Below are 25,515 nucleotides of genomic sequence, written 5' to 3'. Positions count from 1 at the left end.
AACAACTCACTTCTTCAAGTTTCTTTTTTCCTCTAAAAAAGGAAGAAATAAAAAGGGAAAGGAAGATGTTTTCCAGGCCAGCGGCAAGCGATGTCTTCCTTTAGATTGCTTTTAGGGACAAGAGAACATAAATGGAATCCAAAACCCACTTCAATCCAAGTAGAAACTCTGTGTCAGGGCAGCAGTTTTAGGTGTCTGAATCCCCTGCAGTGGGACTGAGGAGCTTTGCTGTTCTTTCCCTGTGCAACTATTCAGCACGAGGCAGGAGTTGCACTGGGACAAAATCTCAACAGGTTTTAAGGGGACTTTGAAAGGAGGTGGAGTCTCTTGCAGGGGAGAGCTAAGCAACCAATTTGACATCAAATTAAGTGTGGCAAAGTGGTATGTGAAGCTTCCCCCCTTGCTGCACTCAGTTTTGAGCAATGGCCACGCTGCTCTGTCAGGATTTTACAGGTTTACATGCGGGGATAGTTAATGCTCCAGTTTCACCAGTCCTGAAATCCTCAAGTTTCCAGGACCCTGCCTGAATTCCCGTGAGCTCTCACAGCAAGAGAGACACTGCATTTGATACAATTCAGCAAGATCCTTCCTTTTGGATGGCTGCATCTCCTTCCCCAGTGTGAAAAATGCATGTATGTTATGATTGGCTTTTCACAAATATTAATATGAATATTATATGTGTTGTGTTAGAAAGTAATGCTGTATTAATTCTCTTAAGTACTGTGTTAAATATAGTTTTAGGTTATAAAAAATTGTTAAAATAGAAACTATGCTATGTAAGATGCTTTGTTTAAAAGAAAGGGCTTGCAGTGAGATAGCAGCCCCGGGACACCTGAATCTTTCAGAGAAAGAGAATTTATTGCTCTCTTATCAGAAGAAACGAACTTCTCCCCACCTCGAAGGTGCTGTTAGGATTAGAGGGAAGAAGTTGATGAAGACCAGACAGAATCTTGTGTTTGAATGGAATTTATGCACCATGTATGAGGTGTATGAATATACAACAGGCTGTTGCTTTTAAGGGTCAATCCTCTGTTAACGTGGGGCCTTTTTCGGGCTTATGCTGCCCAGAAAAAGGTACCCGGACTGTCTGTAACTCTTTGTTTTTATTGTCTCATATTGTCCTAATTCAATTTGTCCAAATTGTTATTACTCTAATTGCGTTACTATTCTTTTTAACCATTTTATTGCTAATAAACTTCTAAAAATTTTAAAAACAAGCGACTGGCGTTTTTCACACCCAGTGTGTGCTGTGGGAACCTGGTCACCTCATGCAGGCAGAAATTTGGGGTAGGAAGGAGGAGCCCCTGGCTCTGCTGTGAGCACAGCATTCCTGCTCGTTGTCAGCTTAAAGCAGAACAGAAATGACACTCGGGGCTGAGGTTTCCAAGAGCACTTGGCACTGCCCCATGTGCTGAAGGGGTTGCAGGTATGAAGAGCTGCCTGCAGTGCTGGGGTGGCAGTGCTTTTCCAGCTCCGGCAGGCTCTCCTGCCACTGTTTATCAGCTGATAAACACTGCTCTCTCAGGGCGGTGTTTATCAGCTCAGGATCCTTTGCACCAGCTCAGCACGGAACCTTTCCTTGCTTCATTAATTTCTGGAGGCAGCCTTGAGTTAACCCATCACCTAACCAGCTCCTTCAAGCAGGTTTTCTCTGTTGCAATACTCTGCTTTTTGTGAGAAATGGGTATTTTCTGGTTGGCTTTTCACAAATACTCAAATGAATGTTATATGTATTATGTTAGAAAGTTACGCTGTATTAATTCTCTTAACTAGTGTGTTAAATATAGTTTTAGGTTATAACATAAGGTTAAAATAGAAACCATGCTAGGTAAGATACTTTTTTTTTTTTAAGAAAGGACTTGCACCAACATAGCAGCCACAGGACACCCAAATCTCTCAGAGAAAGAGAATTTATTGCTCCATTATCGAGTTCTTCCCGCCTCGCTCAGCCCTGAAGACTCAGTCAGGATCCAGAGGAAGGAGCTGACACTGCCCAGACAGAATCCTGGGTTTGAATGGAATTTATGCATCATGTATGAGGTGTATGAATATGCAACAGGCTGTTGCTTTTAAGGGTTAATCCTCTGTTAACGTGGGGCCTTTTTCGGGTTTATTTTGCCCAGAAAAGGTACCTGGACTGCTCATAACTCTTTGCTTCTATTGTGTCATATTGTCCTAATCCAAATTGTCCAAATTTTATTAATGTAATTATATCACTATTTTTATAACCATTTTATTACTACTAAACTTTTAAAGTTTTAAAAACAAGTGATTGGCGTTTTCCACACTTTTCAAGCAATCAATACCTGTAGTCCTGCATGTCATGTCTGTTCCTCTTCCCTGCAGGTAATCCCTCTCTCTTCCCTACTCAGAAACTGAAAATGCTCACTTGTACACATCTTCCAGAGTGCATTGCAAAGCTCTTCCAGGTGCTTCTTCCCAGTCTTGCGCCTCATTAAGCAGCTCAGGGACCTTCCACTTGCTGTACGCAGTTCAGGAGGGCTGCTCATGACTTGCAATACCAATTCGACAGCTAATAATGTCTTTTTTTTTTTTTTTTTTTTTTTTTTTTTTTTTTTTTTTAATGTGCTTTCTGAAATCCCTGCAAAATTTGAAGGAGAACAGGAGCAAAAACCTCCCCACATTTCACTGGGAGTGCAGCAAAGTGGTTTACCAGTTACAGAAAGCAGAACGGAAGCAAGTGCTCATAAAAAGGGCTGCGCTCACTGACCCTGCAGTGGGGAGGCTGTAACCTCTCTTGGCTGGCTTTGAAGACATTGAAGGTGCTCAGGTTTCTTAGGAACCCTCTTGTGACCCATCCGCCCTGGTTCCTGATCAGTTGCTCAGGTGATAATCGAGGAGCAGCCACCCTTTGGCCAACATTTCGTGGCAGAGCCAGGAGGGATTTGCCTTCCTGCATCCACACCCACTCCTTTTATTCCTGTGCTGGTTGAGCATTGACAAGGTTATCCTCCTGGAGCCTGGCCAGCCCTTTAGTGTGTGCTGTCAGCCTTTGGGCTTGGAAACTGCAGCAATTTTTGACACAGGCTGGCTCCAGGCTCCTCAGGGAAGTCACATTCGGGTAAAACCTGCCTCAGCAGTCAGTGGTTTTGGGGTTACACCAGAGAAAGGGATTACCTGGGAGCAGGGGCTTTGGGTTTGGCTGGTTTCACTGTTGTTTTTATTGTGGGCAGGATTATTGTTACAGTGCTGAGTCACCAGCCCCAGGTCTGAGCAAAGGGTGAGAGATGCAAACAAAGCATGTGGGTCCGCAGGGTCAGGAAGGGAGATCGAGGGGGGTTTTGTGCTTTGGAAACATAATTCAAGGTAATAATGCACGCAGTGCAGGCTTTAATTGTGCTGCAAGCTGGGCTCTGCTGCTGGAGGAAGAACCTTTGTCCAGGAGGGCCATGAGCATCCACCTGGGCTGGGGCAAAGTGCAGCTCCCTGTGCCCGAGCTGGGCTGGGAGCAAGCAGCAGCATTGCCTCGGGGAGCCCTGAAGAGCTTTGGGGCTTTCTGACATCGGTGCAGGGTTCACTGCTTGCTGCAGAGCTCCCAAAGCCCTGGGGCAAATGCTCTGCAGGCCGTGGCTCTTGGTGTCCTCAGGACAGCCCCTGGCCATGAGGGAGGAAACGTGGAAGTTACTGGTGCTTAATAGTGCGAAAAATGCCAATCACTTGGTTTTTAAACTTTTAAAAGTTTAATGATGATAAAATGGTTATAAAAATAGCAATATAATTAGAGTAATAAAATTTTGGACAATTGGGATTAGGACAATATGAGACAATAGAGTTACAGACAGTCACGGCACATTTTTCTGGGCAAAATAAACCCGAAAAATGCCCCATGTTAACAGAGGATTAACCCTTAAAAGCAACAGCCTGTTGCATATTCATACACCTCATCCATGATGCATAAATTCCATTCAAGCACAGGATTCTGTCTGGGCAGTGTCAGCTTCTTCCTCTGCATCCTGACTGAGTCTTCAGGGCTGAGCGAGGCAGGAAGAACTCGATAATGGAGCAATAAATTCTCTTTCTCTGAGAGATTTGGGTGTCCTGTGGCTGCTATGTTGGTGCAAGTCCTTTCTTAAAAAAAAAAGTATCTTACCTAGCATTTTTTCTATTTTAACATTACGTTGTAACCTAAAACTATATTTAACACACTACTTAAGAAAATGAATACAGCACAACTTTCTAACACAACACATATAATATTCATTTGAATATTTGTGAAAAGCCAGTCATAAAATACGCATTTTTCACAATATGAACAAAACCACTGCCAGTTGTGCTGTTGGATGGTCCCAGGAGCAGATGCTGTAATGAACAACCTGCCAGGCTCTTTGTTGGAAACTGCAGCCCTGTGCTGCACTGGGCTCAGGGGAGGAGAACCCAACCCTGATGGACCCTTAGGCAAAATCTTTAACCACCATTTGCTGCCCAACTACAACTGTGTCCAGAGATCTTGCCACTTGCATAGACCAAGTCTGGGATTCAGGAAAAGAAAGGGATTGCCCAGTTCTGGTCGTCCAGGTTCAAAACAGGAACCTGTTCTGATGCACTGACTCAGTTCTGAGGGAAAACAACAGGAAAACAGACACTCCTTTACTCAGCTTCCCCGTCCAGCAGGATGTGCCCTGAAATTTCATGTGCAGGGATCAGCACAAGGGACCAGGTGAGGTGTTAAAAAATCAAACCAGAGCAATTAATTTAATTAAACAGTCAAACAAGGAAGATGCCTAAGTGACAAGAACATGCTCGGATGTGAATGACACCCCTGAGACATGGGGACCATGTCTCAGACAGACACTAATTCCCAGCAGCTCCATGTGATGGGATTTCCAGCTGCACGCCATTGCTGAGCGTCAGGGATGTTTGCACATCTCCCTGAAAATCGAGGCTGTTGATATTTCAGAGGATGACTGCTCCAGGACGTTGTATTCCTGTCAGAAGCATCAGAGGTGAAGAGCTGTTCTGTTGCTGGGAGTGTCCTGGGCTGGATTGTTTTCCAGAAGCAGGATGTGGTAGCACTGCAGGCAATAGCAATACTACTTTTTATAACAGAATTATCCAGGGATATTTTTTAGCCTTCAGAAACGAGACTTTGGTACATTGTGTGACCCAAAGAAACGATGTGTGACAATGTTTACACAGCTCTCACAGGCAGCTCAGAGGTTTCCCAGTCTCTTTGCTGGGTGACTTAGGGATAAACGCTGCCCCACTTCATCTCCCCTGACAGCAGACACTGATTTCAATGCCATCTGTCTCTGCTCGGGCCAGCCTCAAACAACCCACTCTGTGGCAGTGTCTGCCGCTCTGAATGGGGCTGTTCTCCCCGGGGGTAAATAGCCCTTTGTGGGACAGGAGAGCAGCACGGCGGGCTGCAAAGGGCTGATTGCATCCCGGAGGCAGCGATGGAATTCACAGTTCATGATCCAGCTCGGAGCCGGCAGGATGGGGATGGGGATGGGGATGGACACAGGCACAGCCCACGGCCAGTGCACCGCGCTGTTGTTATGGGCAGGACCCGACTGTCACAGCATCCTTCATGGAAAATCCTTTCCTTAGGGTTCTTCCTCCTGAGAAGCTGAGGCGCCTCAGGAACAAAATGTAAACAATGGTTATCTGCTGCTGTGGAATGCAACAGGTGCATCTGGGATTGGTCTCATGTGGTTGTTTCTAATTAATGGCCAATCACAGTCAGCTGGCACGGACTCTCTGTCCGAGACAGAGCCTTTGTTATCATTCCATTCCTCTTCTATTCTTAGCTAGCCTTCTGATGAAATCCTTCCTTCTATTCTTTTAGTATAGTTTGAATAAAATCTATACCATAAAATAATAAATCAGGCTTCTGAAACATGGAGTCAGGTCCTCGTCTCTTCCCTCATCCTCGGACCCCTGTGAACACGGTCAGACCTGACCCTCCCTGCGTGTGCAATGGCCTGGGTGACACGGAGAGGGGGAAATGCCCTGGGATGCTTCCTCATCCTGGTGAAGGGAGCAGGGATCCTGCTGATGGACCCTGGAGCAGGGATCCTGCTGATGGACCCCGGCGCAGGGATTGTGCTCTGCCAGTTTTGGGATGCTCCACCAAAAAAGCCTTCCCAGGGGCGGATTTTTGTCCCGGCTGTTCCAATGGCCATGGCAGAGCTCTGGGGATGCGGGTAGTGCTGCCAGATTCCTGTGGGAGCAGCCGGATCTGATTCTCCTGAGGGGAAAAGCCCGAGAGAGAGAGGAGAGAGAGCGGCCAGGGGTCTGCTCGCTGAGGGAAGGGAAGGGAAGGGAAGGGAAGGGAAGGGAAGGGAAGGGAAGGGAAGGGAAGGGAAGGGAAGGGAAGGGAAGGGAAGGGAAGGGAAGGGAAGGGAAGGGAAGGGAAGGGAAGGGAAGGGGGCATAGAGAAAGAGAAATGAAAGAAAGAGAAACAGAGAAAAGAAAGAGAGAAAGAAAAGAAAAGAAAAGAAAAGAAAAGAAAAGAAAAGAAAAGAAAAGAAAAGAAAAGAAAAGAAAAGAAAAGAAAAGAAAAGAAGAGAAAAAAAAAGGGGGGGGGAAAGAAAAAAAAAATAAAGACGACGGGCGAAGGCGCAGCTCCGCAGCCGCTCCCGTGCTTCGCTCCAGCCTCTCCCGCTGTCGCTCCCGGTGCCGGAAGCGCTGGCGGGGCCCGCCCGTCGGGGCGGCCCTCGGGCCCGGCAGGGGGAGGGCGGCTGAGGGGCGGCGGGCCCGGGAGAGGCGGAGGAGGGCGGCTGAGGGGCGGCGGGCCCGGGAAGGGGCGGAGAAGGGCCGCTGAGGGGCGGCGGGCCCGGGAAGGGGCGGAGGAGGGCCGCTGAGGGGCGGAGGGCCGCTGAGGGGCGGCGGCGGGCCCGGCAGGTGCCGCGGAGGATGGCGGCGGGGGACCCGGAGCAGGCGCGGTACTGCGGGCGGCTCTCGTACCTGTGCCTCAAGCTGAGCCTCATCACCTACTCCACCACCTTCTGGGTGAGCAGGGGCCGCTCCGGCAGTGCGGGGGTGTTCCGCGGCTGTCACACCGGGAGTGTCACACCACGGCCGTGACACCCTGCCGAGGGACGGACGGACTGGTTCTGGCGGATGGCTTGGGAGTTTGGCAGGTGGAGACGGTTCGGGTGCGCAGGGAACGCGGCTCTGCCTGCGGGGCGGGTGGGCAATGGAGCCTTTGCCCACACGGAGCCTTTGCCCACACGGAGCCTTTGCCCACAGCGTCTTTCCTGCTGTGTGGGGATGTCCTGAGCTCGGCAGCGTGAGGCTGCCAGGCTGGACAGGCACAGGTGGGTGGCACCTGCTGTCCTCATCCAGGTGAAGCCAGAGAGTCCCAGGTGGTGGGACCAGGCTGTGGGCACTGAGTTCTGAGGTGTGGTAAATCCACAGCAGGCACCCCCCGGGCTGGAGGAGCCCTTGGGGCCCTTTGCAAGTGGGTCGGTCTTTCTCTCTCTTCCTTCCTTCCTTTCTTCCTTTTCTCTCTTTCTTTTCTCTCTTTTTCCTTCTTCCCTTCCCTTCCCTTCCCTTCCCTTCCCTCCCTCCCTCCCTCCCTCTTTTCTCTCTCTCTTCCTCTTTCTTTGATTTTTACAGGTGCTTTTTTCAGGCTCTGGGATACTGGAAGATGCTGGCTCCAGGTGGTGCTGGTGTCAGAGGTGCTCAGGCAGGGGTTTTTCTATCTGGCTTTTTCACTTGAAGCGCTGCTCGAGTTCTAGTTTGGCTGGTCTGTTTTTGTCTGACATGGTGTTTACCAGCTGGGAGCATGAGGATTTTTTTTTTTTTTTTGCTTTGCTGCGTGGGAGAAGAGGCTTAGATCCACCAGGTTTGATAGAGAGTGTCAGATTCACCCTGGGATTTAATGAACAAAGACTGAAATGCAAAGAGTTCGGGTGCAATTCAGGCGGTTTGGGATCTCGGATATCTTTTGTCTGTCTTAGCAGACAAACCAACCCTTGGGTTCAGACTCCTGATGCTCCCTGTGTTCCTCCACAGCTATTCTGCCGTTGTGGGTTTCAGGAAAAGGGAAATTCAAATTTCTTTATTTAATTCTGTGTTATTTTTCAGGCCCTTTTTTGCAGCATGTCCCTCGCAGAGGTCCGTGCTCGTTGTCTGCCCTGTGTTTTCAGCTGGCAGCAGGGCCCTGGCTGGTGGGATGTAAACATTCCTCTGGGGGCACAGAAAGGGCCCTTCTGAATCCATCCCCGGAGCACAAAGCCCCTTTCAGGCAGTGCGAGGATTTTATTTACTCTTTGTAGTCGCTGGCTCTGGATTCTCAATGCTCTGCCCTGGTTTATAAACCAGAGCTTCCATTTGTTGGCCGGGGGTGATGGTTTGCCCTGGCAGGGGGGAGGATGGGGGCTGGCAGGGGGACAAGGAGGGATGGGGAAGCACAGGGGGGTGTTTTGGTGCTGGGCATCGTCCTGCTGGTGCTGTGTGAGGCGTGTGGGCATTTCCTTTTGTGGCGGCTCAGCCAAGCAGATCTCATCAGCTGGAAATGTCACTTCTCAGCACTGCTGACTCTGTTGGTTTGGGTTTGGGTTTTTACCCAGTGTAAATGGAAGTAAAGCTGTGGGAGCGTTGGTTTTCTTGAGCGTTGGGTGGTTTGTGGTGTTGTGCTGCTGTTTGGGGTTTGACCCGCTGGATGCTGAGTTCATTCGGTTCCCTCCCTGCTGCTGCAGTTCCTCTGGTACCTCACGGGTGATGGAGTGCCAGATCTGAGTCCCCAGGATGGCTTTAAACCCCCAGGAATTAAACACCAGCCTTATCCAAAGCAGAAAGGAAATTAAAGCATTGCCGGGATTGCCGGGGGGGGGGTGTTTGCTACAGACCTTGTGGTTTCCCCTGTCACCCTGGGCTTTTTAAAAACTGCTGTCACTGTAACTCTTCCAGACAACTCTGGAGAAGGTGAATGGGGCTGTCATGTAATTTGGGGTGAATGGGGCTGTTGTGTAATTTGGGGTGAATGGGGCTGCCATGTAAGTTTCTTGCCCAGCTGAAACAAAATCCAGCGTTTTAAACAGAAGCTGAGCTTCATTTAAGAGGAAGAACCGCAAACACAGGGTTAAAGCTTCTGCTAATAAATGAATTCTTCTCCTTTCTCTCGGGAAAGCAGCTCCTGTGTGTGCAGAAGCCCCAGAGAGAAATCCCCTGGTGTTTGCTGGAGGATGCTCACTCGATGTGAGTCAGGGCAGTCGGTGTTTCCTGAGCTCACGGCTGGAATTGCCAGGCTGGAGCTGCTGTGAGGGATGCAGGATTTTGTAAACAGTCCCTGGTTCCTGAGGGAAATGTTGTGTCCCCAGCCCAGGCGCAGGATGGGATGGATTTGCTGGGTTTGCACAGCTCCTTGCCACCAAGGTCGAAAAGGTTGAAAACAATTTTATTAAATACCTAAGGCAATAGAAGATAATGAAAGCATAAGTCTTGGAGGGTGTGGGGGCACAGATGGAAGTGAAAATGGATGAGGATATGTCTATATAAAGATGCTCTATGTATTTATGTATCTTAAGTTCTTAAAGTAGGAAGTATCTTGTATTTTACTCCCAGGGACCTTTTAGTCAAAATCCCCCTGAAATTTAATGCTTTGATGAGAAAACTGTGGTTAAGAAAAAGACATTTCAGTACAAAGTTCTGGTCTTGAAACAACACTTTTCTGAAATTCTGATAATCCCCATCAAGCTTTAATACCTGTGGCTTCCATCCAGTGTTTATTTTTTTTTTTTTTTACTTTTTAAACAAGGACTCTACCAGGCAAGAGTTATTGCTGGTAATGGCACTTCAGTGTTTGCAGGAGAATCTGGTTTTGGGGTTGCTCTCAATTTGCTCAAATTTTGAGTTGCTTTTTAAATAGCTTCAGTATATTTCTTTTTCATTGGTGAACCCTTCTGAGAATTTTCTCTCTTTCAATGACAAACTGGTGGCATTCCCTACATATTGTCCTTTGGTGTCATTATTCATTTCCATAGAAAATCAGGAACTTCCAGTAAGTTTCTATTCATTTTAAGCTATCCCATAATTAAAGAAGTATTTCAGCTGTTTGGCTCACGAGCTGGTAACTCACACTGTGAGTCCCTCTGGCCCTTTGTGTGGGATGTACTGTGTCACATCCAAAATGAAGAAGCGAAATTAAAAATTCGGAGGTATAATTGAGAAGCCTTGTTGTGCAGAGAGCAGACTCGTGTTTCCTGTGGCAACGTCAGGTCAGGAAAGAGGAGTGTTGTTTATCACATAGCCACAATGATTGATTTGTGTCTGGTCCCTTCCCTGATGATGTGTCTGGCTGCTGGAGCCGGCAGCAAAGTTTTTCCACTGCAATTTTTGTAATTAGCTATTGTGGGCTATTTTTAATTTTAATAAATTCAGCATAATTCAAAGTGATTTGCAGCACGCTGCAGTTTTAATACCAAATGATTTAGAATTAACTAATTATTTTGACTGAAATATCTTTACCTTGTTAAATGAAATATGTCCCTTCCTATTACTAAATGTTTTAAACTTATCTGATTATTTTGATTGAAATGTCTTTACCTTGTTAAATGAAATTTGTCCCTTCCTATTTCACTTGTCAGCTTTATCAGGTAATTGCTCAAGGAAGTGATATAATTTCAAACTTGGCTGTTTGTTTTTCGGGGGTTTTTTTTTTTTTTTTTCAGTTTTTAATCTGGTGCCTTTCTCCTGCTAGGAAATATCTGACTGTATTTACTGAGCCCAAATACAGCAGGAGTTAATATGAAGGGACAGACAGGCTGTTTGCAGACCAGCCTGGAAACTGGTCCTGTTAGAAGCACATAAATATTTCTGTATATTTATACACACAGAGAGAAGGACAGACAAACACAGAACGGAGAGTCATTAATGCCATGGCAGTTGCTCATATATGTAATATACGTGATCTCAGATGGGTAATAAATTACATTTCAGCCACTGATGTATATTTTGATAAGTTTAACTACCAGAATGTTAAAACATGATGAAATACATTTTTGAAGTGAACAACTTTCATTTTTTTTTCCAACTCAGCTCTTTTTCTTCTTTAGTCTTTGAGAGTTTTTAATTTTTTTTTTAATCCAAACTTCTGCTTTGGGTGTTTCATTGTTTATAATGAGTCCTGAAGTGAGCAGTGGCAGGTTCCTGTGTACTCACAGCCTGTCATCTCTGTGTTTACTGGCAGAAAAAACAACATGTTATTAATGTTAAACAATCTGTTTCTCTTCCAGGTGATCGGAGCCCTCGTCCTCGCCGTTGGGATTTATGCAGAAATTGAAAGACAGAAGTACAAAACTCTAGAAAGTGCCTTTCTAGCCCCAGCAATTATTTTAATACTTCTGGGCATTGTAATGTTCCTGGTGTCCTTTGTGGGTGTACTGGCTTCCCTGAGAGACAATTTATGCCTCCTGCAAGCAGTAAGTGTTGGAATTTTTATTCCTAGTTTCTGAGGCTCGTTGCTTTTGCTTTCCACTGTCCTCTGAATTCACACCCAGAATTATGCCTGCACTGAAAAATATTCTAATGAGGTTTCTTTTTTAAAAGTTTTAATTGAATCTCAGTTCAGGTGTTATGGAAAACGAGCAGGAATGTGAGATATTATCAGTCACTTGTGCAAACTGAGCTGCTGACGTGCCTGTTGATGCTGGGTGTCAGGAAGCAGCTCAGGGGAAAAGCCCTGGCTCAGTGGCCAGAGTCTGTCTGCCCTCCCTGGGCAGTGCAGTGCAGAGGGGAGATGCAGAAATGTGTGTTCAGAGTGAGACCTGCAGCTTTCAGAGGGGGAAATGAAAGGGACAGGGTTTTTCTCCCCAGTGCCTCTGGAAAGGTGGATTTTAGGGAAATTCCTGTGGTTGCAGACGGAAGCTGCACATGTGACTAATTAAAATGAAGGTGTGCAAACTTCATTTCCACCTGCACAGAGTCACACAGGGTTTGGGCTGAAGGAACCTTTTAAAGGCCACCTGGTCTGAGCCCCTTGCAGTGAGCAGGGTCACCAGACCAGGCTGCTCAAAACCCGACCCAGCCTGGCCTTGTCACATCAGTAACAAAATGCTAAATTCCTAGTTTGTTTTGGAGGGCAAGGCCAGAAATAACCATGGATTTTGAAGTTATACTGGAATTTTACCGAGAGCCTCTCCTCAGGCTTCTTCCCCACTGAGCATGGTGGTGTGTTGGATGCCAGGAACATTTTCTGTTCCCATCCTGTAGGCAAACCCAGCTGGGCACTGAACAAAGCAGTCCCTGATGCCAGCTTCCCAGGCAGATTCCAGATTTAGCAGGAGAAAAGACACCTGTCTGGTGAATTCCTGACCCTGAGCACACAGGAGCTAAAGCAGCTTTCAGGGGAGAGCACGAGGGATTATTTTCAGACAAGGGATCTGGAAACTTTGCTCGTGATGAAGCTCATTGTTACACGGCAGACCTAAATTCACCCAACACCTGTCTTTTATGCCTGAAGGGTTGGAAAAACATTTCAAATACTGGCATGCAGCAGCTCTCTCACAGTGCAATGTGTTTTTTGAAAATATTTTTCACATTTTGCACGTGCTTTGATGGGCAGTCATGGATGCACACGTGGTTGTGTGTGAGTGCACTTGTGAGCACGTGCACATACACAGGCAAATAAATGTGGGAAACAACACATTAAAAGCTACTAAGCCTGGAATTTTGCTTTGATTTAGCACTGGCAGTGTAGAAGAAGGTGGTTTGGATTATCTTAAGGTGTGCTGCTGCTTTATCCACTAATTGAAAGCTAACAGGTGAGTACTGGTTTTGTAGGAAGCATAAAAACATGAAGTGTGGTTTGTTTTCAGCAGCCCATCAATGTGCTTCTCTGGGATGCTGGTGTGGAAAGGAATATCTTGGCAGGATAATTTCATCTAATGGTTTTGAGTCAGTTCAGAGCAGAAAAATATTGTGCTTGCCAATTGGGCAAAACCCAGAATAATTTAAGTGAGGAAAAAAGGCTTTCTCCTGACATTGACAGTTTCATAAGAACAAACCTATAATATTATATTTTCCTTTAAAATGCCATGCTGAAAGCCAAGTCTGTTGGCAATAGAATGCTAGACTCGAAGGAACTAATTGCAAGAGTAATTGGAGTTCTGGCTAATGACTCACTTGCACTTGTTTTCCTGCAGTTCATGTACATCCTTGGAATCTGCCTGCTGATCGAGCTGACAGGTGGAGTGGTGGCCCTGATCTTCAGGAACCAGGTGAGCTGCTTGCTTCAGGTGCTGGCAGGATTGAGCTCTGCTAAACAACAGCTGCTGGCTTGGCTTGGAAAAACAGGTGCCTGCTAAGGAAGGCAGGAGCCTCCCCTGAACTGGAGAATGTAAACCCTCCCTTCCTCAGAATTGTTATAAATTTTAAATTAAGGGGCTCTCAGGCAAAAATATGGGAGCAATAATAACAGTTCTTTAATAGGGAAGAAAATAAAAGGATAAAATAAACAATGCAGTACAGTAGAACAACACTGCCAGAGTCAGAACCCAACCTGACACCCTGTGGGTCAGGGTGTTGGTGGCAGTCCCATTGGAAATGTGGCTGCAGCCCTCCTGCAGTGTCAGGGGTGGTTCTGTTGGAGCAGGGGGATCTGTAGAGAAGGATGTATTCTTCCTCTGAAGATCCAGTGGAAGGAGAGGCAGCTGCTGTTCCTCTGGGGAATCCAGTGGAGAAGCTGTGCTGGTGTTCCAGAATCTCCATATTATATCTGGGTAGCAATGCTTGGCTCCTCCCCCTGGATTATATCTGGGTAGCAATGCTTGGCTCCTCCCCCTGGATTATATCTGGGTAGCAATGCTTGGCTCCTCCCCCTGGATTATATCTGGGTAGCAATGCTTGGCTCCTCCCCCTGGATTATATTTGGGCAGCAATGCTTGGCTCCTCCCCCTGGATTATATCTGGGTAGCAATGCTTGGCTCCTCCCCCTGGATTATATCTGGGTAGCAATGCTTGGCTCCTCCCCCTGGATTATATCTGGGTAGCAATGCTTGGCTCCTCCCTCTGGATTATATCTGGGTAGCAATGCTTGGCTCCTCCCCCTGGATTATATCTGGGTAGCAATGCTTGGCTCCTCCCCCTGGGCTCACATCTCCCAATGGGATGTTATAGTTCTTATCAGCCATGCAGTGACATTCAGTGGCCTCTTATCAGCAGGTGTTCCCCTCCCAGGGAGGAGTGGTTGTGGAAGAGATAAGGAAATGCTTTTCAGGGCTCAGCCATGGGGTTTGCCACCGTTCTGGAGAGGAATTCCAGGTTAAGGAGTTTGGAGGAAATCTGGTGGCTACAAATGTGCAATACAGGCAGGATGAGTTTCCAGCTCTCGGTGGAGGACAAAATGCCTTCTTCTGTTTGGCCATCTGGGTCTGGCTGCTGATTTGGGACGTTTCCAGATGGATTTGGAGGCTGTTGTTTTTTAATGGCCCAAATGTTTTGCCTCAGTGAAAGGACAGCCCTTCCCTGCCCACATCCATAAGCAACATAACAAATTTATACAGGAGACTCCATCATTGACAAGCATGCTATAGCTGTTTTCAACCCTTGATTTTTCTGCACAGAAAGCAGCAGACTATTCTGTTAGAAATGCTTTAAAACATAAATGTTTTCACTATGGCAAATACTAGATGCCTTTGCTTTGATTTATAGCAGGACAGCTACACTTAGGGACAGCTTTCTTCCCTTGGTTTTCAAGGTTAGTGGAGAAGTTTGGGTCAGTATGGGGGGAACAAGAAAGTATTTATGGAAGCTTACTGTGGTAGCCTCTATGTATGTCCTATTTGTTTTGCATGTCATGTGCATTTTCCCCATTTCTTTCTCTACTTCCTTTTCAAATCTGTAGAGTCTAAATGAAGTTTTTGACCAGCTAGGAGGGTCCTGTATTATTTCTCATCATTGATGTGATAATCCTTTTTGTCCTGGTTACTTTGTGGGTGTTGCAGTTTGTAATACTGAGAAGATGAGTGGGTGTATTTCAGGTTTTCTGAGCTGCAAGGCTTTAACTTTGTCATTTCAGCAGCTGGATTGAAAGGAAAGTTGTTACATTCTGGTAGTGGTCGGTCCCTGGTTTTGCTGTGCTGAGATTGTGCTGGATCTTAAAAACTAAATACTCTTTTTATTTTCTCTCATCTTCTGAGCTTTAAAAACACTTTGTTGATTTAACTTTAGTATGCCATGCTGAGGAGACACCATTTTACATCTGCTGCCGCCTCACTGCCGTATTTCTCAAAACAACCACTGTAAAACATACAAACACACCTTTTTTTCCACTCCATCTGGGGCAAAGCTCTCTATCTGGCAATTATGGACTCTTTGGAAAATCAAATTAATGGAAAATTCACTGAAAATAAAATTCCTGGAAGGTGGTGACATTGGTTACACTTGTCACTTTAAGCTGCTCTTCTAACTCTGTTCCAGCCCATGTGCCCATTGTGCAACCCATGGATCTTGTTTTTCCTTTTGCTTTCTAGACAATCAAATTTTTGAATGATAACATTAGAAGAGGAATCGAGAATTACTATGATGATTTAGACTTCAAGAACATCATGGATTCTGTTCAAAAGCAGGTTTGTTGTTTTGTTTTTTACCCCTTGGACTAACTGAGCTTTGAGTTTTTCCAGTGGCGTGCCAATCAGGTTATTACTGATGAGGGGGATGAGATTTTGTCTGTCATCTCTCATGGTGTTGCTGCTGAGGTCAGGGCTCATGCAGCATTCCAGCTGGATTTAAAACCATTTAAATGGTTTCAAAACTTAAAACCCTCTCACATCACTGCAAAAAGAGAGGCCCAAAATGCAGCTTTTGCCTTGGCAGGTGCAATTCTAATGCTCAGGGTCAGATCCTACAAACCTGTGGGTTTATAGAGGCCCCACAGCTGGATTGAGACAAATTCAGGCTAAATTCCAGCCATGCCTGGCACTCAGTGCTTCTGCTGCCTGGTGCAGGAGGTTGAGAAGCATCTTGGTGACAGGAGGCACTGGAAAAAGAGAAATAAAGATAAATGAGGTGGCATTCAGGCTGCCACAGTTGTGTGGCTGCTGGAGGGCATGCACAGAGCTGTGGGAAACACCACTGGAAGAGCATTTACCTGTCATTAAAATCCAGAAACTGTGCTGAGCCCAGCTGGGCATTACTTAATGGCACGTGGCATTGACTCACAGCCTTTTTAAATGTTATTTTTTAATAAGGCTGATCTGTTGAAATGTTTATTGGGTTATTGAGGAGCTCTGCCATGCAGCTCAGAGGCTGCAGAAGAAGCAACAAGTGTTCAGCAAGGTGATGTCAGGGCCCATGTGAGATGTCTGTGACCATGCCAAGTAATGGTAATTTAAAAAATTGACTTAGGAAGTGCTCCATATGTTCTAGGACATCGTTATGGAGATGGCAGCCTGCTTTGGAAAACAAAGTTAGCATGGAAAGTCTGTCAGAAGCAGAGCATCCTGAGGAAATTTTGTCATTAGGCTTCATCATGCTTTAAATTTTCCATGCACTGCCCAAAATGATGGCTGTGTTCATGTTAGTGATTAAATGAGCTCCTCCTTTCCCCTTGGTTTAAATTATAAAGGGAATATTTATATTAAGTCAGTGTAAACTTAGAGTACTTGTTTGCCAGCTTTCAGTTCTTCTAAATTACACCCACAATGTTTTGGTGAGATGAATTTATGCCTTGGAGCAATGTTTTTGTCTGTTAGATCCAGTTGGAAATGTGGTTGGAACCCTTAAAACAACTGCAGAGGTAGATTGCAGGTCAATGTAAAAGCACTGCTGAATGATGGCCAGAGCTGGAAATAGAATTTTTTGCGAGCTCAGGGATTTTAAAATTGTTTTATTCTCACTTTGTTTTCGAAGAGTTTAAGGTAGAAATTTTGTTTTCCTTTTCCTTTTGGAATCGTAGAACCGATAGGGTTGGAGAAGACCTTAAAGATCATTGAGTTTTGTGTCTTTTTTAAATTTTATTTTTGTTTTTCTCTCCAGTTCAAGTGCTGTGGTGGGGAGGACTATAGAGATTGGTCCCAGAACGTGTACCACAACTGTGAGGCTCCAGGACCACTGGCTTGTGGGGTGCCCTACACTTGCTGCATCAGGAACAAGGTGAGTCCTGGCGCTTTGTTCACCCAAAAAGGAGCTGATTTCAGGAAACCTGGGGCAAGAAGTGAAGGAAAATGGGTCCTTTCCTCCCCTGATGCATCTGTGGGGCTTGACAGCTTGAAAGGGAGGAAATAATGGATTAGATGTGGTGGCTGTGGGCTGTTTCAGTGACCCACCTCCCAGAGGATCCCAACAGGGATGTTGGGAGCTCCACTAATCTCGTGGCTCACCTGAACCAGAGCTGTTTAAAATTCACTTTTGTTGGTGTTTTCCCCAGGGTTTGCTGCTCCAGCTTTGCCAGGCAGCCTGGGCCCTGGTGGCTTCCATGGCTGGGGGGTCAGAGTGGATCAAAAACCACTCAGAATGACCTTGTCATCTCCAGAATAACCCAAAAATGTGACCTCAGGGCGAGGGCATGCTTGTGGGCACAGTTTTGTCCCAGGCTATCCTTGAAAACCACCTGCCTGTAAAACCCTGGAGGGACTGCAGTCTGCACCTAACTGGTGCTGGCAGCACCAGGAGCAGGGGTTGATTTTCATGCAAATGTGTTTTAATTGATTCTGTAATTCACTGTTCTTCTTCTGAGGGATGCGTGTAATGCTGAATTTGATAAAGAGCAATTCCTCAACTACCCAGTACAGGCAGCCCCTGCCTCTCTGGGGTTTGGTCTCCAGTCTGATCATGAGATAAAGAGATTTGGTGTGCGTAAGAGCAGAGTTTGTGATGGATATTCTGCTGCTGCCTCATTTGGGCTGTCCTTTCAACCTCTGCCTTGAGCATGGCTGTTTAATTTAAAAAAAGGGAAAAAGAGATGCAGTGGTTGTGTCAGTAATCCTGCTGGGTGTTGCTGAGAAATGTCTGTCATGGGAAGCTGTTTATTGCGTGTGCACACTCATTTTTGGTGTGTGGGAATGGCTCTGTTTAAATCTGTGATGAGCTTTGATTTAGTCTCACAAACCAAACCTGAACATCATGCTTTGAGTCTGAGCTGCTTTAGAATAAGAACCTGCAGCTGGATGGAGCAGAACAGCTCAGGATCTTTCCTTCAGGAAAAGGGAAAGCACTGAAATAAAAACTTCTCCAGGGAAAAACAGGGAGTATATTCACTGCCAGCTGGGGAAGGGAGGGTTGGCTGCGTGCATCCCATGAAGTGTGAAGCTCAGGGAAGTTGAAGGAAGGCAGGAGAAGCCCCAGGTGGAAGTGTGGTCCCTGCATGGTGAGGGCTGGTGGCCCTGAGCAGGAGATGCTGGTGCTGAGCCCTGTGTGGAGCCAGTGCCAGGGCTGTGCATGGCTGCCCCGGGAAAAATCAACCAGAACGTGCATCAGTCTTGCTGTGTTTGACAAATCCTTCCAAATACAGGCTGGTTTCTGTCCTGGGAAGCTGCAGATATGGTTTGTGATTACTCATGGGCTTTGTAGTCATGGAAAACTCCAGCTCATGTGGGTGCCTGGGTGCTGATCCTCTGTGAAAGCCTCCTGCCAGCAGCAGCCAGTGCTGGGCTCTAAAGGAGCTATCTTCATGCCAAATTGTTTATTAAACACTTACACTAGTGGAGCAGATAGAAATTACTCCCAAATGCTTACAGTCCTGTTTCCAATGCACTTATCTCCCCGTGTGCATTTGCTTATGCCACGACATCCTGGATGATTTTCGTTTTCGTGATTTCCAGGTTGGCTTTTCCAGGCTTTCAAGGTAGAGCCTTGGAAACCACAGAAGGCATTACATGGCTGCAGAAAATGTGTTAGTAGTCTGTGGTGAATGCAAGCACTCAGTCTCATTTTAACTAATTTTAAAAAATATGAGTTTTATATTCATGTATATAATGGTATTGTATGGATATTGTAATGAATTTAGTGTTGTAAACAGCACTCATAGTATTGGAAGTTATTTGGAACTGAAAATATTTCTGAGCTTAAATTTGTCATCAATTTGGCACGAAGGCTGTGTTAACCCCTGGTTTTAGTAATAAGGTGTGTTAAGTTCTTGAGGCTCTAAAAGGAAATCCAGCTGTTCATTCTGTGGGAGCAGCTGTGTCACACAGCTCTGTCACAGCCTGGTTTGGATGCTGGTGCCACCCTGCTTTTGTTGGATAGCAATGGCTCAAATTGTCAGTGACACGCTGACAATACTCATTGCTCTAAAATCCTGTGGAGCTCTGACTAAATCTGACTGTTGGGCTGGGAAATAACCCTGTCATTGCTTTTCTGTGAGCTGGGTGAACACAGGGTAAAAATAATATTTCTGTGATTTTAGTTTCCTGCTGCGGTTCATATTTGTTGTTTTCTTTTCAGACAGACATTATCAACACTATGTGTGGATACAAAACCATTGACCAAGAGGTAACGTAGCCAGTGCCCACCCTGGCATGGCAGAGGGTGCTGCTTCTTGTTTTGTCTGTTATAAAAGTGTTTTCTGTGTGCTTTCATCTGCCAGGCAGTTAAATTGGCAATTTAAATGGTTCTTTTTTCCTGGAGTAATTTCCATATGTGAGAAAAACCTCACCTTGTTTGATTTTTGTATCTTCCCTTCTTTTCATTTTCCTTGATTCCTTGTTTGTTGACAACTTCCCCAAGCTAATCGCACAATTAATGCACAAAAAGCTGCTCTCAAAATTTGAAGCAGTGACTTGAGCTGGGGAAAGCTTTTAGTACTTAAAAAACAAAGTTTCTCACTGAGTAAAATCGGCATTGATAAAAGGTGCTGTTAGGTATTTTATACCCCAGGAGTGGGTGTTTTATTTTAAGCCTGTGGTGGCACACCTGGAGGAGCATTGGGGTTTCCCTGGCTGCCTCCTCCTTCACCCTCCCCTTTGGGAACGGCCCCAGAGGCTCCCGAGGAGGGACTGCCAGCTCAGGGCAGTAATTGCAGAGTGATTAGGAGGGGAAATCGGTAATTGGATCTGCCCTGAGTCCTGCGCTGCTGGGAGGAGGCAGGGCAGGGGCTGCTCTGGAAATCTCCTCTCCCCAGCTCGTTTGAGGCGCTTGGAGCACAATGCCAGCCCGGGCTGTTGGTTTTTGGGATTACTGGTTATCTTTAAACGCAGCTTGTCTTCATTCAGGTTCGTTGATTTGTGGCTTAATCACCTGAACGCTGCAGCCAGGCTCCAACGCGAGCACTCCACCTTCTGCTTAACCTCACCCCATTCACTGCTCAGGGCCCTCTGCAGCCTCAAGTGCTTTTGTATTCTGGGCTGGGGTCAGGGAGCAGCACAGCTTGCAGCACTGAATCCCAAATCCTCTTGTTCCTGTCCTTTTTTGGGTCTTTTTGCAAACAATTTATGTTTTTCCACTGATGCGTTTTCAACTTGGGAGCAGAGATGAAAGCTAAAGAGAGACCTCTCTGCTTGCCAAGTGGTCTTAAAGGGGGATTGGGTGCATTTCTTGTTGAAAAATAGCTGCAACAAGCAGGTTTAAGACAATGAAGTTAATTATTTGGGTGTAGAATAACTTTTAAGAAATGGAGTGATTTGTTGAGGAGTGGAGCAGCTTAGCTTAACAGCAGATGGAAGAGTTACTGATGAGGTTTTGGTTAAACTCAGTGGGTTTGAAGGGGTGGGAGGGCAGACCACATTGGCTCCCAGAGTTTTGAGGTGCCGCAGGTATCTCGCAGCAGTGCAGCTCCTGCTGAGCCCTGCCCCTGGTGTTTTTGCAGCGCTTGAGCGTCCAGCACGTCATCCACGTCCGCGGCTGCACCAACGCCGTGCTCATCTGGTTCCTGGACAACTACAGCATCATGGCCGGGGTGCTGCTGGGCATCCTGCTGCCCCAGGTAAGGGGGAGCACCTGGGTTGTGGGCATGTGGAATCCCATTTCACCATAAGCATGGTTTTCTTTTTGAGTTTAATGTAACTGATAAGCTGGGGTGGCTTTCTGGTCATTTAGTGGCTTTGCTGTTGGAGAGTTTGGTGAGGCAATTCTCTTTAATGTAACTGATAAGCTGGGGTGGCATTCCGACATTTGAATCAAACATCTCATTTGTCAGCATGTGCAATCCCGTTTTACCATAATCATAAATTTATTTTCAAATTCAGTGTAACTGATAAGCTGAGGTGGTATTCTGGCTTTTGAATCATTTGTCAGAATGTGAAATCCCATTTGACCATAATCATAATTTTCATTTTGAATTTAATGTAACTAATAATCTGGGGTGGCATTCTGGCACTTGAACCAAAATCTCATTTTTCCGAAATCCCATTTTACCATAATCATAAATTTATTTTCAAGTTTAATGTAACTGATAAGCTGAAGGAGGCATTCTGGCATTTGAATCATTTGTCAGTATGTGAGATCCCATTTGACCATAATCATAATTTTCTTTTTGAATTCAATGTAACTGATAAGCTGTGGGTGGCATTCTGGCATTTGAACCAAAATCTCCTTTGTCAGAAATCCCATTTGACCATAATAATAATTTTCTTTTTGAATTTAACTGATAAGCTGGGATGGTATTCTGGTCATTTCATAGCATCACTGTTGGAGGGTTTGGTGAGGCAATTCTCTTTAATGTAACTGATAAGCTGGGGTGGCATTCTGGCACTTGAATCAAATCAAATCAAAATCTCATTTGTCAGTATGTGAAATCCCATTTTACCATAACCATGGTTTTCTTTTTGAATTTAATGTAACTGATAAGCTGAGGTGGCATTCTGGCATTTGAATCAAACATCTCATTTGTCAGCATGTGAAATCCCATTTTACCATAATCATAAATTTATTTTCAAATTCAGTGTAACTGATAAGCTGAGGTGGTATTCTGGCTTTTGAATCATTTGTCAGTATGTGAGATCCCATTTGACCATAATCACGGTTTTCTTTTTGAATTTAATGTAACTGATAAGATGGGGTTGCATTCTGGCATTTGAATCAAAAATCTCATTTGTCAGTATGTGAAATCCTGTTGAATTTTGAATTTAATGTAAGTGATAAAAAAAATTATACTCAAAAACATAATAAATCCATAATTAGTTAATTAGTTCATCTTTAAAATACTACAAACAAAGCTACAATTTTAAACAATAATAAAATATTTAAAATCCCTGTCACATAATCCCATTGTTTTGTGGAGCTAAATAAAACTCCACAACTTTGTGAAAGTTGTAAAGCTGGTATGTTTATTACAGCACTGGACACACGTGGAGATTCCTCTCCCTAGAAGACATGTGCATCTCTAGGAAATCTGGATTTTTTTAAATCTCTCTCTCAAATCCATATGCTGCAGTTTCACAATAGGTTTTTACATACTCATTTTTACGAATTTTGCATGGTATTTGCTGCTAATTCTTTTTTATCAGAAAGAATTCTTAGGTCAGGTTCACCTGTTCTCACAGCAGCCTCTCTGTCTCTCTGTCTTCCTCTCTTTATCTCTATTTTTGGCTGAAGTAGTTTTTCTGAGCTTAGGCTTTTTATGAGAACAGGCAGTCAGACTAAACAGCTGTGTTTTCAAACTGTAGACATAACTCAAAGATGTGCATTTCACTTAAATCAAAATGGATTTCTACTCTGGAAAATTTCTGCTCTCTCTCACCGTCATCAACCCAAAAATAATAAAAAGAGCTAACCCTCACAACCTCTAAACACAAATCCTAAAATGCATTACATGAAAATACCTGTATACAAACAATTTCTATATACAACAAACCCAATAAAAAAAAACATAAAACAAAAAATTTAACCCTTAAAAAAATAGCAATAAAAATAAAATAACTTCTTAAATAATGTAAAGACTATAAATCCAAACTTAGTACCATGTATGTGATGGTGTTCACAGGAGTCTCAGGATGAGGGAAGAGACAGGATCTGACTCCATGGTTCACAAGGCTGATTTATTATTTTATGATATATATTATATTAAAACTATACTAAAAGAATAGAAGAAAGGATTCCATCAGAAGGCTTGCAAGGAAAGGAATGGAATGATAACAAATTTTGTGACTCTGTGGGTCCGAGCCAGCTGGGCTGTGATTGGCCATTAATTAGAAACAACCACATGAGACCAATCCCAGATGCACCTGCTGCATTCCACAGCAGCAGATAACCATTGTTTTTCTTTTCCTCTGAGGCTTCTCAGGAGGAAAAATCCTAAGGACTTTTCATAAAACATGTCTGTGACATCTCACCATCATCAACCACAAAATAATTAAAAAAGCTAACCCTCACAACTCTAAACACAAATTCTGAGAAGTATTGCATGAAAATACCTATATAGAAACAATCTCTGTATACAACAAACCCAATACAAAACCATAACACAAAAAATTCAACGCTTAAAAAAAATGACGATAGTGGAAATTATCTTCTCAAATAATGTAAATACTATAAATCCAAATTTAGTACCATGTATGTGGTGGTGCTCACAGGGGTCCCAGGACGAGGGAAGAGAAGAGAATCTTGACTACATGTTTCAGAAGGCTGATTTATTATATTATGATATATATTATATTAAAACTATACTAAAAGAATAGAAGAAAGGATTTCATCAGAAGGCTTGCAAGGAAAGGAATGGAATAGGATGATAACAAAAGCTTGTGACTCTCAGAGAGCCCGAGCCAGCTGACTGTGATTGGCCATTAATTAGAAACAACCACATGAGACCAATCCCAGATGCACCTGTTGCATTCCACAGCAGCAGATAATTATTATTTTTTCTTTTCCTCTGAGGCCTCTCAGCTTCTCAGGAGGAAAAATCCTAAGGAAAGGATTTTCCATAAAACATGTCTGTGACATCTCAACCAAAAAATAATACAAATCTAACCCTCACAACTCTAAACACAAATTCTAAGAAGTGTTACATGAAAATACTTATATACAAATGATCTCTATATGCAACAAACCCAATATAAAACCATAACACGAAAAATGAAATGCGTAAAGAAACAACAATAGCGAAAATTGTCTTCTCAAGTGACGTAAAGCTATAAATCCACAGTTGACACCATGTGTGATGTAAGAATCCCCTTTTTGGTTCCCTGGCAGTTCCTGGGCGTGCTGCTGACGCTGCTGTACGTGACCAGGGTGGAGGACATCATCTCGGAGCACAAGCTGGGCCAGAGCCTCTTTGGGGCCGCTCCTGCCCCCGACCTGGCCGGCGCCGGCTGCTGCATGTGCTACCCCGGCTGATGGGCACCCCAGGGTGCTGGGGCCGCCAGCCGGCCCTGGGGACAGCCAGCACGCAGAGAGGGCCATCGATTCCTCCGAGTGACTGCTGGGAGCTGGCACAGCCAGGGAGCTGGAGAGGAGCCGGGCTTCCATGTACAGGAGCTCTCTTTGCGTCCCTGGATGTCAGATTTGAGTGTTTGTGCTTCTCCAGCTTTGTTCCTTACTCCTTCCGGAGAGATTTCTTGCTGATCCACACGGGGAACGTGAAAGCTGTGTTTAATAGTGGGGTTTTATGCTAATCACGATGAATTTACTGACAGTAATGGATGTGATGCCGATCGCTTTCATTGCTCAGTGCCTTTCAAAATGCCAGTGTCAAATCAGTCAGGTAATGCTTGATCTATTTTTTAATGCAGTTTATTACTGTGTGGCTTTTGTACAAACTTACAAGATGTTTGAGTCTTGGACGTACTGTATTTTTCCCCTTTAGTAAATTAACTAGGTGATTTATGACTTTATATTTTTTTGGAGTTCTTGTATGTCGAGATGTTCCTAAGATTTACTGTTGAAATAAAACCAATGAGTCGTTTTTTCTTAAAAAAAACCCAAAAACATGTGGGTTTTGTTTATAAAATGATGTCTCTTTGCTGCTTTTTGTTATTGCGGTTTTGGGTTTTTTTTTATTTTCTTGTCCTGGACATTTTTTTTCCTGCTTTCTTCAAAACCCAGCATTTGCTGCTTAACTCCCTGCCTTCACCAAGAATTTCTGAGCAAACTTCGTGCATTTCCAGGAGCAAAAAAAAGGATTCACCCAGTTCCTGTATGGTTTTTAGGGACAGATCCCAGTGCAGCAGGGGCAGTGCCAGGTCCACAGCACACTCTAGTGGCTACTACTTACATATTTAATTGCTTCTTTTCACCCAAAATTTCCTGGTCTCTGCCTCGAATCATGTGTTCTGGTAAGTTAAAAAGCAAGGTGTGTTTTAAGGGCGGGTTGGTGTACAAGGAGAAGGGAGGAGGAGCAGCTTGGGAGGACGGGAAAGTTGAAGCTGGAGCTGGTTTGTAGCAGGGACTGGGCTGGGAAGGTGGGAATGACATAGAAGAGAAATTGATGACAAAATTAAGGGGGTTTTATTTTAATAAATTTATTTAATTGTTTAAATAATTTATTATTTATCAAAATTATTAATAATAATTTATTAATAATTTATTATTAAATTAATTATTTATTTTAATAAATGTAAATGTAGGGGTGCTGTAAAATATGAGATAGCCCAGAATCCAGGAGGTGGCACAAGTGTGGTTAAACCTCAGGTGGTTTAAATGAAACGGGGAGAGTGTTTTGGGATACAGGAGAGCATT

The 25,515-nt window shown here is 44.6% G+C and overlaps 1 protein-coding gene across 1 annotated transcript; it reads left to right on the top strand.

Annotated features, from left to right (window-relative positions):
• The first annotated feature begins 6,866 nt into the window (after positions 1-6,866).
• Positions 6,867-24,728, top strand: TSPAN15 (tetraspanin 15). The gene is made up of 8 exons (XM_058810706.1): positions 6,867-6,975; positions 11,205-11,390; positions 13,113-13,187; positions 15,441-15,536; positions 16,945-17,061; positions 19,351-19,398; positions 20,711-20,827; positions 24,031-24,728. The coding sequence occupies exons 1-8, from the start codon at positions 6,880-6,882 to the stop codon at positions 24,172-24,174; spliced, it is 879 nt and encodes a 292-aa protein (XP_058666689.1). The 5' UTR covers positions 6,867-6,879; the 3' UTR covers positions 24,175-24,728.
• Positions 24,729-25,515: the final 787 nt, after the last annotated feature.

Source organism: Ammospiza caudacuta, chromosome 9 (assembly GCF_027887145.1).
Source record: "Ammospiza caudacuta isolate bAmmCau1 chromosome 9, bAmmCau1.pri, whole genome shotgun sequence".
Lineage (NCBI taxonomy): Eukaryota > Metazoa > Chordata > Aves > Passeriformes > Passerellidae > Ammospiza > Ammospiza caudacuta.
Note: the sequence above shows the minus strand (reverse complement) of the source record. Positions and strands in the feature narration are given on the sequence as shown.

What these genes read in the sequence shown, in the direction of transcription:
- TSPAN15 (XM_058810706.1), top strand. Translation starts at nt 6,880, where the DNA reads ATGGCGGCGGGGGACCCGGAGCAGGCGCGGTACTGCGGGCGGCTCTCG. An exon ending in CCCTGATCTTCAGGAACCAG is followed by an intron (nt 13,188 to 15,440) that starts GTGAGCTGCTTG and finishes TTTGCTTTCTAG; the next exon opens with ACAATCAAATTTTTGAATGA. An exon ending in ACAAAACCATTGACCAAGAG is followed by an intron (nt 19,399 to 20,710) that starts GTAACGTAGCCA and finishes GTGTTTTTGCAG; the next exon opens with CGCTTGAGCGTCCAGCACGT.